General features: G+C 36.5%; 1 protein-coding gene across 2 annotated transcripts in view; it reads right to left on the minus strand.

Moving 5' to 3' along the window:
• LOC148648251 (sodium/potassium-transporting ATPase subunit beta-1-interacting protein 4-like) overlaps nucleotides 1-12,121 on the minus strand; it is a 63,529-nt gene that overhangs the window by 16,481 nt on the left and 34,927 nt on the right. For both annotated transcript variants that reach the window (XM_088608333.1, XM_088608332.1), the window contains exon 4: nucleotides 10,652-10,849. In XM_088608333.1, coding sequence (XP_088464459.1) covers nucleotides 10,652-10,849 — 198 coding nt within the window. The remainder of the gene's footprint in view (nucleotides 1-10,651; nucleotides 10,850-12,121) is intronic.

Here is a 12,121-nt window from a genome sequence, read left to right on the forward strand (position 1 = left end):
CATCTTCTATGGCTCGGAGATTAAAAAAAAGAGCTCCACCTACTGGTCCACAATTAACAACAACTCAAACATAGTACAGTCTACCACAATACTGAGATTTGGAAGTATTAGCATAGTTTCTGCTACATTATCTGCCTTAGAGGAAATACATACAGTTAAACCACACTGAACAGCAGTACTCCACCGGACACTTTCTGCTCTCTCTAGTATGTCCAGCTAATGGTATCCAATAGCTGCAGTATTGTAGACAAAAAGCTTTACAAATACAAATCCTATCAAGGAAGGCCTACGTTGGCTTTAAATCCAAGTAGGCAAATTTACATCAAATCCAATTTCCTCCAGGGAAATTGAGGATTTTCTAGTCCTAATTAATACCTAGGGCCAGCTGGATGAAGAACATGGTGTTCCACCATGAAATGTTGTGTAAATATACTAAGACATTACATTTAGAATCAGTATGCAGTTATTAAGAATGACGGTAGTACTTCAGGATGATTCTCTGTACACAGGGTAATTCCCGTTAATTAGGGATTAAATATGAATTTGTACAGGCTATGTTATGAATATGATCATTTATTCTAAATATTGTGGTACCAGACAGGAGTACTAGCAAAAATACCTTTCACTTTTCAAGTGCATTCAGAAGAATAAATGAAAAAGAAATTAACAAGGAAACATGGAACATCTGGAAACATGCAATTATTGGTATAATTAAAGCAAATTGAAGAATCCTTTTAAAAAAAGGGAAATAAAAATTCTTAAGAAACCCATTTTCCAAAATCTCATTATAGGGAATGAAATACACCAGTTTAATATATCCATAGAGTGAAATAACACTCTGAGAAAGGCATGCAGATAAACACATCAGCCATTATCATTAACAATGATTCTGCAATGCACTATCTCAGCCAGGGAAAAAATGCAAATCCTTAGTAAGGTTAATTAACTTAAGGCAAATGCTTTTCTTTCCTGCAGTGTCAGAAACAAGATCAAGTTTCCTTAATAAATGATGTGAATAATTAAAAAGATAGTTGGTTATCAACCACATTTGGAAGTCCAGCTACCCTGAGTATCCAAACACGGTGAGGTGCTTTTCTGAATAAAAGCCTCAGTGTTTGCCAAATGAAAAATAAATCAAATAAATCAATTAAATCAATTAATCAAAAGAGCAGTCTTAAACCTTTCCAAGACTTAAACCAATAATCAGATGGTATCTTAGACAAAACAGCATTCCCGAATGTCTTTCCTGACAAATACTACTATATTTTACGAACAGTGGGGAAATATTGCGGATTCAAAAAGGCATCCCTTTTCCCTACCTACTAGTGCTTGACAAAATATTAGAAAATATTAATATGAGATATATAAATATAATTAAAAAATTGCACAAAAACAATAATGGCAATAGTGATGTGGCAAAATGACAAAATTACAAAATGACAAGCCCATGGTCTTCTTCAAAAGATACAGATACCCGTTTAAAAATTATCGTGACAACCAAGTTTTCCGAAAACACATAAAGTTTAATCTGATAGACTTCTGAACCTATGAAATATGATAAGGACACATATCCTAGTGAACGTAGGCACATTGAAGGGATACAAATTAAGGCTCTTAAATGCAAAAATGGAACTTCATAGGATAAGTTTTGAGTCAAACAGAGAATAAATCTGTTTTATAATTATGAATAATCAGCAGTATTCTTTCAACTTGAAATCTACATAAGGAGATAAATCTTGCTGACTTAAGTCTTGTCTAAAGGCCATGCTAATTTTATTAAGATTCAATAATTGCAAGGGGCTGCGGTCTAGACTGAATTTTCTCCACTTTTGTATAAGACTGCTTAATGAGCAAAAACATTACTTGATTACAAGTTTTATTCTTTTCCCCCTGAAGCACTGCAATACAAATCTGGCAAACGCACTATATCATTAGATTTGAACTAACAGTGGCAAGTGGTATTCACCATCTAAAACAACATTTTCCTTTCAAGCTGCATTTTTGTAATTAACATACTTTCAATTTGTGTGTGCTCAGAAGAATATCACAGGATGGCCCCTTAAATATTGCAGTTTTTAGTACTCTGTGCATTCAACTATGTTGTACTCTGCATTCAACTTTAGTACTCTGTGCATTCATTCAAGGTAAGAGAATTTCCTTACCATTCTCAGTCAGCAACTATTGGTTATACTCTGTACTGTACACTATGTAACTGAAGAGGTGATGGATTGTGAATGGGAAATAAACAAAAGGGTGTCCCTGTATGGGATTTTCAGATTGAAATATCAATGTAGCAGTCATCCCAAGGCCGTCTGTAAACAATCACAGAGCAGACAAGAGAGACAAAATGACCTACTGATGCAGACCACAAAATCTGTTATGACCAAGCTCTATCTGTTTCAGATTAAACAAAATCTGAGTTCCTCCCATAGGCTTCAGTTTAAAAAAAAAATATATATACTATATATATTTGGATATAGATCAATCACAAAGGCTCATAATACTCTTTCAAGAAAATAAACATCTGAAACAAAACAAATTACTTTGTCCCTTCTCCCGGCATTGAGGCCTAAACAGAAGAATCTCTTGTGCAGTTCAATGTGTCAGAAAGTAAAGGTATAATTTTATTAGAACACATTAGATACTGCTATGAAAATCTATGGGTAAGAAACTACTCACACTTTTTTGTTGACGCCAAGAATGAATATTAAATGTGATAGATCTGCACCCCTCTCAAAAACTTCTGAAAGCCACTGGAAACATTAAAGAAGCATCCTCAAGAGTTTATTGGATTAATAAGATGCTAAGAGCCACAAGTTAGATGGTCTGTATTACTTAATGTTTGCATTTTATGGTCTCCCACAGCTGATGTCACTCATGAATTTTCTAACACTTACAAATTAGCACTTCAGGGACAAATGGGGTTTTCATATGTTATGAGGCAATGTTGGCTAAAAGTAGTCTAATGCAAACCTGTTTTTAGACCACATGAAGTGGCCCTCAAATCAATTTGATTACAATGTATTCACAGTGTGCAGCTGAACAGAATACTCCTACTAAAATTTCATCACATCTACATGAGACAATAAGGTCAGACGTAGCAAATGTAGCCTGAGGGAAGGGTCTGCTTAATTTTCCAATTTTTAGCTGTAATATCACAACAGAAAAGGAGGCACAAAACAGTTGAGAAGAGTGTAGAATCTGGGTCACATTGTGCCAAATATAATGCTTACCGCTAATAAAATTTACAGTTATCTTCTCATTATTTTAAATTGGTCAGATTGCAGCTCATTGAAAAGCTTTCCCCCCTGAGAAAACCATGGTAAAACCCTAATAAGGAAAAGGAATTTCTTCTTCCCAATGGTATTGTTTTTTTCAGCACACAGTGAAAAAATGGACCCGTAAAACCTTCTAGTGAGTAAGTAAAAGCAGTCATTTATTTTCTGCATGTCTATCCTTAATTAACACAACTTTTTCTTCCATCTATGAAAGGTGCCATTCTCCTGTCTAAAAATACCACTATCTTAATGCTGCACCTAGAAAGGACAGAGCTGTCTGAGGCCAATCATGATCAAGAAATCTTATTTTTACTTTACTTTTTGTTTGGGTTTTGTTTGGCAAGGAAAAATGCACAAAGAAGATAAATGACACTCCTAAAAATAAAGATGACAACAAAGACCGAATCTAAACGTATCAGTGAACTGAAATATTACAGGTGTGCTGCTCCTGGTATCCTTTAGAGCTTTAATTGGGTAATAAATCAATCTATCAGAACCAGATGGTCATTTCCATCAAGATTTTCATGCAACCTTTCATTCATTTCTCTGGTGGCTCATTAATTCAACATCAAGCAATGGAAAATTAAACAGGTAGTGGCCCCTCAGGAAAGAATCAGAATTCACTGCTTTTTATACAAATTAACAAGAGTACATAGACTGAATTACTCATGAGAATTTCTCTTTTTTTTCTAAATTTTGCTAGTCCTATTACCTTTCAAATCTTCTAGATAAGAGTCGACAGGTTACCTGTAATTCAAAGGGAATGTTTCTGCAGGTTTCTAATTTCGTTCAGAACCAATTATAAATGGTGCCTGTTGATCTGAAAAGCAGTCCGCACAGCAGCTATTTGCTACAGTACCTGTGTGATTCATGAACATCCTGAATTCCTTCACACTGCTCAGCTTACTTGTGCCTTTTGATGCTTCCAAACATTCTTGTTTCTCAGTTAAAACAAGAACATGCAGTTGCAGACTGTATTAATATTAGTTGTATTATCTGTAGTATCATTAGTCTTATCTGAAAAAAGTCTTCTCAGTAATTTAGTGTAATAAATAGTATAACTACTGTACATATATTTACCAGTGGCACCTCTTTCAGATTTATGGAACACTCCTAGCAATTGGTAGTTAACATTCTTTTGAATTAACTAACTGAAGGTACAGAACATTAATACTAAAATCTGCATCGCACAACAAGACATTAGAAGCCTAAATAAAGAGCAGGTCATGACCGAAAGCAGCTTGATGGAGTCCCATAATAAAAGGTATTTATCAACCAGAGTATTTAAGAATTGTGAGAGCCTTTGACCTTGATTTAATCATGTCAATTAAAATTGTACTTTTGAGCATTAGTTTACTTAAAGAAATGAAGGTGTTTCAGAGGCACTAAGATATTAAAAAATCAACCAATCCCTGAAATACAATGAACAGTCTTTCATTTACTCTAATGTTAACACTTCAGTTTTCATCAGTTGCTTTAGTGCTTCCCTGTCTCAGCCTATCCTAGTCAGTGCCATGCACTGCAAGACTCTGTGGGTTATGGTGTAAGAGTAAGTAAAAGGGGTCCCTACTTCCAAACCCTTAATCACGTGACTCTGTAAATACTTAAAATTGGGGTTTTACATGTTTTTCAATACACAAGTTGATAATAACTGTAAATAAATGGTTGCATAATTGTAATAAAATCAACAGGGGAGTACGTCTGTCTATTGTTATGTCCTCTTTTTGTTTCCAGTAGCAAGAGAATATGCTGTCATGCCATCACACACCTCTCCAATCATCCTCTTTGCCTAAGGGTGGTAAGTAACCTTTTGATGACCAAAGCAGAAGTGGTCCCTGGTCCCTGGTCCTGCCTGTTTTTTCTGTGTTTTTCTAACCTTCATGCTGTGTCCTAATAATTTAGTGTAGTAATAAAAGACCAGCAGCAAAATCAGAAAATTCTCTTTGCCTTCCTTTTATTTTCATAGACACTTAAACCTGAAATTCCTCAAAGATCACAAAGTTTTTTTTAATAAAGATCCACAGTCTTATTTAACTTACTCCTAGAGCTCTGTGGATTGAGCTATCATCGCCATGGCAGCCAGCCATACCTCCACTCACCTGTCATTCAGCATTGGTTGCTGTGAATACATATCTGACAGGAAACCTGTACCACCTGGAGGTAATTTACAACTTAAGCGAGGTGTCTGCAGCAGGCAGGGGAAGCAGGCAAAACATAGCGAAAACTCAGGACTGAGGAAACAAGGAGCCAAGCTAGGGTTGTAGGAAACTCTGTGCTGGAGTCCAGTCTAGAGCACCACCTGGTTTAAAAAAACCTGAACTACCTGAGGCAGGCATGCCTCCAGGTGGTACAGGTTTCCTGTCACAACCGTATCCATGGCGACCAGCGCTAAATGACAGGTAAGTAGAGGTGTGGCCAGCTGCTATGCCAATGCTCACTTCACACAACTCCAACAGGAGCGAGCATGACAATGAGTGCATCTATTCTCATCTCTTCCCCACTGAAATGGTTGGTGACAGATGTTTTAAAAAATATTGCAAGACAATTAGTGCAAAATACTGGTGTAAGAAATACAGGCATACACTCCTGTGAGTGAATTTACACTACAAACCAACAATGCCAGATTATACATGTCTGGTTAAGAATGTTGGATAGACATTCATCTCTAATGAGTGCCTTCCAATGTATTGACTAATCTATTCACTAATGTACTGTAATCCTTCAGCCAATATTAACTTGAGTCTACATGGGAATGAACATGAGTGGAATCTATCTGAATAAAGAAATTGTTACTTTATTAATGAAAAAAAGACATTTTGTAACATTTCTGAAAGAAACACAATTTTGGATAGTGATAATAAACAATCACAGCATCAACTGTTAACTAAAAAACTAAAACTAGCTAACACTGCATCCTGCAATCTGTCTGAGAAGTCTTCTTTTTCCTAGTAATGCTTTAATGGCAGTTTTCCTGAAACTGAGATTGCAAATGAGTTGCTGAAGTGCTTTGTTGTTTTTTTTATTGCAGTGACTTTTTAAAGAAATAGTGGAAATTAGATTTTTTGTGTATGCCCAAGAGGTTTAATTTTCGACTGCTCATTATGATACAACATTTCAAACTTGTCTCAGACGAGGTCTGTAATAACTAATTAAAAGTTAAATAGCTTTGTTTCAGAAGACTCAGTTATTCAGATAGACCTATTTTTGTCTTTGTAAAGAGGGCTCCATTTTAAAAAAAATCTAGGGAACTATCCTTTTCAAACCTGTACAAAATGTCTTGCTGTATAATCATAAAGCCATCACATCTATCACTGGTAGGGTAAGAGGAATTTTAAACATTAGGCAATAGAAAAATCTAATGCTCCTGTCGCATTAACTGTGAAGTATCATTATCTTTTCTTCCTACACTGAGGACTAGATAAAAAGTTTAATTAGGAAGTCCTATAGATGTGTTAATATGAAAATGTGAGCTCATGGTTTTGAAGGATAGTCTCTGGGCATCTTCCACTTTCATAGAAGTAAAATAAGAAGAAATTGAAAAATTACTGTTTTAACGCTAAATTAAATGAAGCTTTGCGCCTTTTAATGTAATTTCACTAAGCTGTTGAGAACAAAAGCCATGAAACACAAAATCGCTGTGCACTATTAATGCAGAATGTGGCTTTCTGAGTTATTTTTTCTTCTCTCCACTCAAAAGCAGTCTTGGTTTGGTCGTCTTAATTATTATGGACTTTTACATTGCCCTAAAAACAGGCAAAACACAAATCTAAACTGAAAACATTAAAGAAAAAACAAATGTAATCTTGACAGATGAAGTAAGCTTAAAGTGTGGTGAGAATGCTGTGTTTTATTGTTTGCACAGCTTCCTCATGTCCACCATTTGTAACCGCAATTTAGAAGCAGCAACTCTTTTTGCCGCAACCTTTGTACAATTCCTCTGAAATGTCTACATCCTACTCACACTTCACAGCCCCACAATGCTTAAAATTCAAAATTGCCTAAATGTAATTCTATACACACCCGTTTGGAATTTCCAGTGCCAGGCAGTTTATGGATCCACTCACAGCCCCAGTATAAGAATAAGCAGGGATGAGAATGTCTAGATGTGCACTGTTTATGTACCCTGAGTTCCACAGTGTCTACAGCAAAATTATTTCTGATTGGACAGCTGATACAGCTCTCACTGACACAACATCTAACACCCAGCATGTTACAGACATCGCTGGTGGGCTGAATGCCAGGTGTACCCAGAGTGACTCTATCCCTCCATCTATCAGTACTTCAGCTAATCGCACAATTTTACTTGGGGAACCCCAGTTGCCACACAATGGACCCACAATATATGTAGATCATGAGAACCAACACATTTCTTCAAGGTTCCATGGCTGTTGTAATACTGGAAAACAACCTGATTGGGTGGTGACAGTGCAGTTCAGATGAGAAGGAACAGAATTCATTTCTCCATTTTAATTGATAAGTCAATCAATTTAACTGATCAGAATCTTCTCACCATAACCCCAGGCAAAGTATACATGAGAAACCAATATGAAGGACTGTAGAAGCAAATCAAGGACATTTTACAGCATTAGAAACAGCTTCACTGACCTTGTAGTCTCCCTGCAGTCGCTACTCAGCTTTTAGAATTCAATTCCTAGGCTCAATACAGAAAAACCATAGCTGAAAACATTAATATACATAATATTCTTCTTCACAGATAAAACTAAGTTGCTTGGCCATGCAAGAGAGATTAATATGTAGGCGAATAAAAGAATGCCAAAACCTTTTACATATGAAATGATAATCTGAATTGTTGTGTTCTGACATTGCTTTCCAATTAATCTTGGTTAGTGACCTGACACAGACTGACAAAGTGCAATTCACTGATGTGAAACAAAAGCACAATCAATCTATTGAGTGAATGCCCAAAACAAACCTTATCTAGATCTGAAAAAAATAGATCAAGAATGCTTTCCCTTTTATGCTGTTGAAATACAAATCCCTTGGCATGAGCTGACAAGTTTAAACACTGAGAGATACTAAGTGGAAAGCAGTCATTTCATTTATGAGGAGTTTTTATGAACAGGAACATTGACTAGGATACATTTTCCACTACAGTGCTGATAATTACTATGTCAATGGCCATAAACTATAGAATAAAAATGTTAGAGTAGCTACAGTTCAAATATATAGAAGTGAAGGATGTTATTAGGACATCCCTTGTTCATAAAGTTTTTTTTCCTCGTGGATAGCTAACCACAATCTTCTGTAAAAGGAAAAATTCTTAATATGGTCAAATCTAAAAAAAAAAACTGTCTACAGACTGAGATCTTACAGTAGGAACTTCTGAACATAAAATTATTGTAAAAGAAGTCAGACGTCACCATACAGAGAAACAAACCCTGTATATACTGTATTTATATTTGAATTAATTAATTATCTTGGAACACCAAATGTACACAACATATACTGACATTTTTTGAATGTTTTAACCAAAAGCGGTACTAGTAATTTCATACCTAGACATCTGACCATCAATCATTTTTTCTATTAAAAGTAAAACAGCAATATCATTATTAGAAAAGCAAAAGCTATAATATTTGATATATAATATCATAATATTTCTGATGTCACACATTTCTGTTGCCTGTACTTTTAAACATGACTCAACCATGATCAAAACCAGCCTCCTCCTTCTCCACATTTCCATGAAATCCCTGAGCAGTGTGAGAGCTCAGTGAGGAGAAATCAATCAACATCCCAAATCAATGAAATATGTTTTAATTCTACACATTCTAGGTTGTGTAAAGACAGTGTAAAGTGTAAAGTCAAGGGCAAAGGAATTAATTTCTAGTTGTGTACAGGTTTCTTTGTTGTAATTTATTGACTGCAGTCACAATGCAAACAGCCTTAATAAGAACATACCTTGATTTTCTTCTGTACAGTACTCAACCTAACAGCATTTCACAACTGCTATTCAATTTCTACATGTCGGTCTTGGAGAGATGTTAAAGTTGTATCTAGGGTTGTGATCTGTGACAGAAAACTGTAGTGTTCTCTAACTCTATTCCATGAATCAGGGGTGTCACAATTTTTTTCTAAAAGTTATAAACCAATTTTTTTGTCCAAGAGCTCCCCTGTTGTTCCTAAAAGCACCAACCCTTCCCTACACATTTCTTTATATACAGTACGCATTCTCCTGCTCACAGCTTACAGCCCAGTTGTTCTCCATCCTGGATCTGAGCAACCCCTGGTGCCCTCTTAATCACCAGTGTTAATTGGTGCCTATGATTGATCTGTTTGAGCGTTTAGACCTTTTGCTGCACTTTAAAAAACACCCTAGTTAAAGTACATTTTACAACATTCTCAGCATACAGACCTTTATGCAGTCTCTTTAAAACTAGCTTCCTTATGTTTGACTAAAAAGCTCTAAATAGGAGGCCAGTTTATGATGAACAGACACAGGAGTGAATGATAATGGTTTAGACATTTATTTAAAACCTTCTGCTTAGGTGCAACCCATCACATTGCAGTTAACACATATGAAAGAAAGCCATTCTGAAACTAATTAGTACAGGATGAATACCAGCTTTAAATCCCATTCACCTTTGAAGAGTGGGAAGCAAATGTAAAAATTAGGCCTAAAAATAGAAAACTGAAACTAATCTGACAATGACTCAGAACACTGCTGGAGAAAAAAAAAACGACCTGGTAACCTGATAGATACCAGGTTCCCCAAGACCTGGACTGGGAACCACCAGGATAAAAACGTCCAGTGCTTGTCTTGTGCTTGTCTTGGCGGCCTTTTTACCAGACAGAAGCAAACGATTCTGTAACAAAGAGCGGTACGGTCAAAGAACCTGGTCTCTAGGTTGCATTAAAAAATTTTGGCTGGGGTCTTTAAACACCAGATTCCTGTACATGCCAGAAGTGTCCTGGAAATCAGGCTACAGGACTTTGTCCTGTAGATTGTGGAATATTCTACAACCCTAACAGGTCTTACATGACAGTGTACAACTTAACAATTTCTTATTCTGAAGAACTGTGCAAACCTGCTGTCCCCATCATGACCAGGACCCTGCTGGATGAGACTAATTTGTAACACAGATGCTGAAGTGGAGTACATTTCTAATCTCTTCTTCAAATGCGCAAGGCATGTGTGAATTCGATCACCTTGTGTGTTCCAGCAACTGCGTACATGGATTTTATATGTAATTCATGTAAAAGATGATAATGTGTCTTGAAATTAAGATGAAAAATTCATGCCCACCTTTGATCCATACCATGATCTGTGGGCTGCTAAACCTGGAACACTCCCCCTTCCCCCCACCTGATTCAGATGATGAGTGTAATTTACCCACGCTGACTATACTCACAGCTATCAAGATCTGGAAGGCGCTGTGCATGACCTCGATGTACTGATACTCAACCATGCAGCCCATGACCGAAATGTAGGACTGGCTGTCAAAGCTCTTGACTCCTGTCGCCGGCATCTCCTTTCGCACACACCCTGGGCCGTGCTCACTCCACCATGAGTGGTGTGCCGAGATGTTGAAGGTGAGAAGGTCGCTCTCCTGCAAGGAAGCCGATGAATAGTTTATGCAGTACATCCATTATTAAATATGCCATCGCCATAGAGAAAGGGTGGCCAAGGCTACCTCCCTCATTTGCATGCTTTGCAATAAATCGGGACGGAGGGTGGAAAGTTCAGAAGCTTTGCAAAAGAATGAGTTAGTTCACATATTTTATTTAAACCCCACAGGGATTCTCAGAGGTGAAGTTGGAAGGCAACACAGCTTTCCTTATTTTAATTTCCAGAACAGTAGGATCAGCTTCTTTTCATCTTTAATATTCCTTCCAGACTCAGTGATGACTCAATAACTGTTAAATTAAGCTGCTTCCAAGGATAACATTAAAAAAGTATGCGAAATTACAGACTGTACATTGAAAATCCTACATCTTTTAGCAAGTAGGATGTTCTCCATTTCTTTTTTTACTTTGACCTTTAAGATTAAATTCATACCTTTAAAGAGATTTTTTTTGTTGTTGTTGTGGAAACTTATGGCTTTGCCCCAGGTAAGTTCTTTTAGAATGTTACCTGTGCCAAATAATATACAGGACAAGGAAAAGAAAGAGATTTTAGCTTTCCCCTTGATTCGAACTGTGATGACTGAACCACTTTCCAAATGAGAACAAACATCTAGTTTTTGTCAGACAGGATAACACTGGCACTGTTCCAAGCTCCTTCTGGCACAGCAAATCAATGAGCCTGACACAGAGGCTGTCAAAGCTGATGGTATATTAAATGCAGTTGGTGGCTGTGAGTGATAGTTTTATTACTTTTCAACAGCTCATCTGCCAAACAATTTTCACTTGAATATCTCTCCAGAGTAACACACTCTAAATGTGTTTGCTTTTTTATAAGAATTTACTTTAAAAATAACCTTGTTTTGTTAAAAGGAACTCACTTTTGAAAAACATGATGATATCTGGGTAATTAAGTAGTTACAACAAACACTCTGAAGTCAGTTATTTTATTTTTAAAGCTGTGGAGCTCTTTGAAATATTAAGTGTTAAATCTGAAACATGAAGAACCATTTAATATTGTGATTCCCATCCCTGGTCCTGAGGAAATACTGTCCACTGGCTTAGCTGAGTCACAAAACTCCAGTGCTAATTGATGACAAAACTAATCTACTTGGTTCTTTAGGCTTATATTGAACTTTGGTCAGTCCTGATTGGTCACAAATACCTTGCTTCAAGGCATACAAAGTTCATGCAACTTCTCCTTTAACTTATTTCTAACTTAACAGCTCTCACTAGTCGATCAACGATAAACAGATGAT

This window comes from Lepisosteus platostomus, chromosome 15 (assembly GCF_059453375.1).
Source record: "Lepisosteus platostomus isolate fLepPlt1 chromosome 15, fLepPlt1.hap1, whole genome shotgun sequence".
In the NCBI taxonomy this organism is placed as follows: Eukaryota; Metazoa; Chordata; class Actinopteri; order Semionotiformes; family Lepisosteidae; genus Lepisosteus; species Lepisosteus platostomus.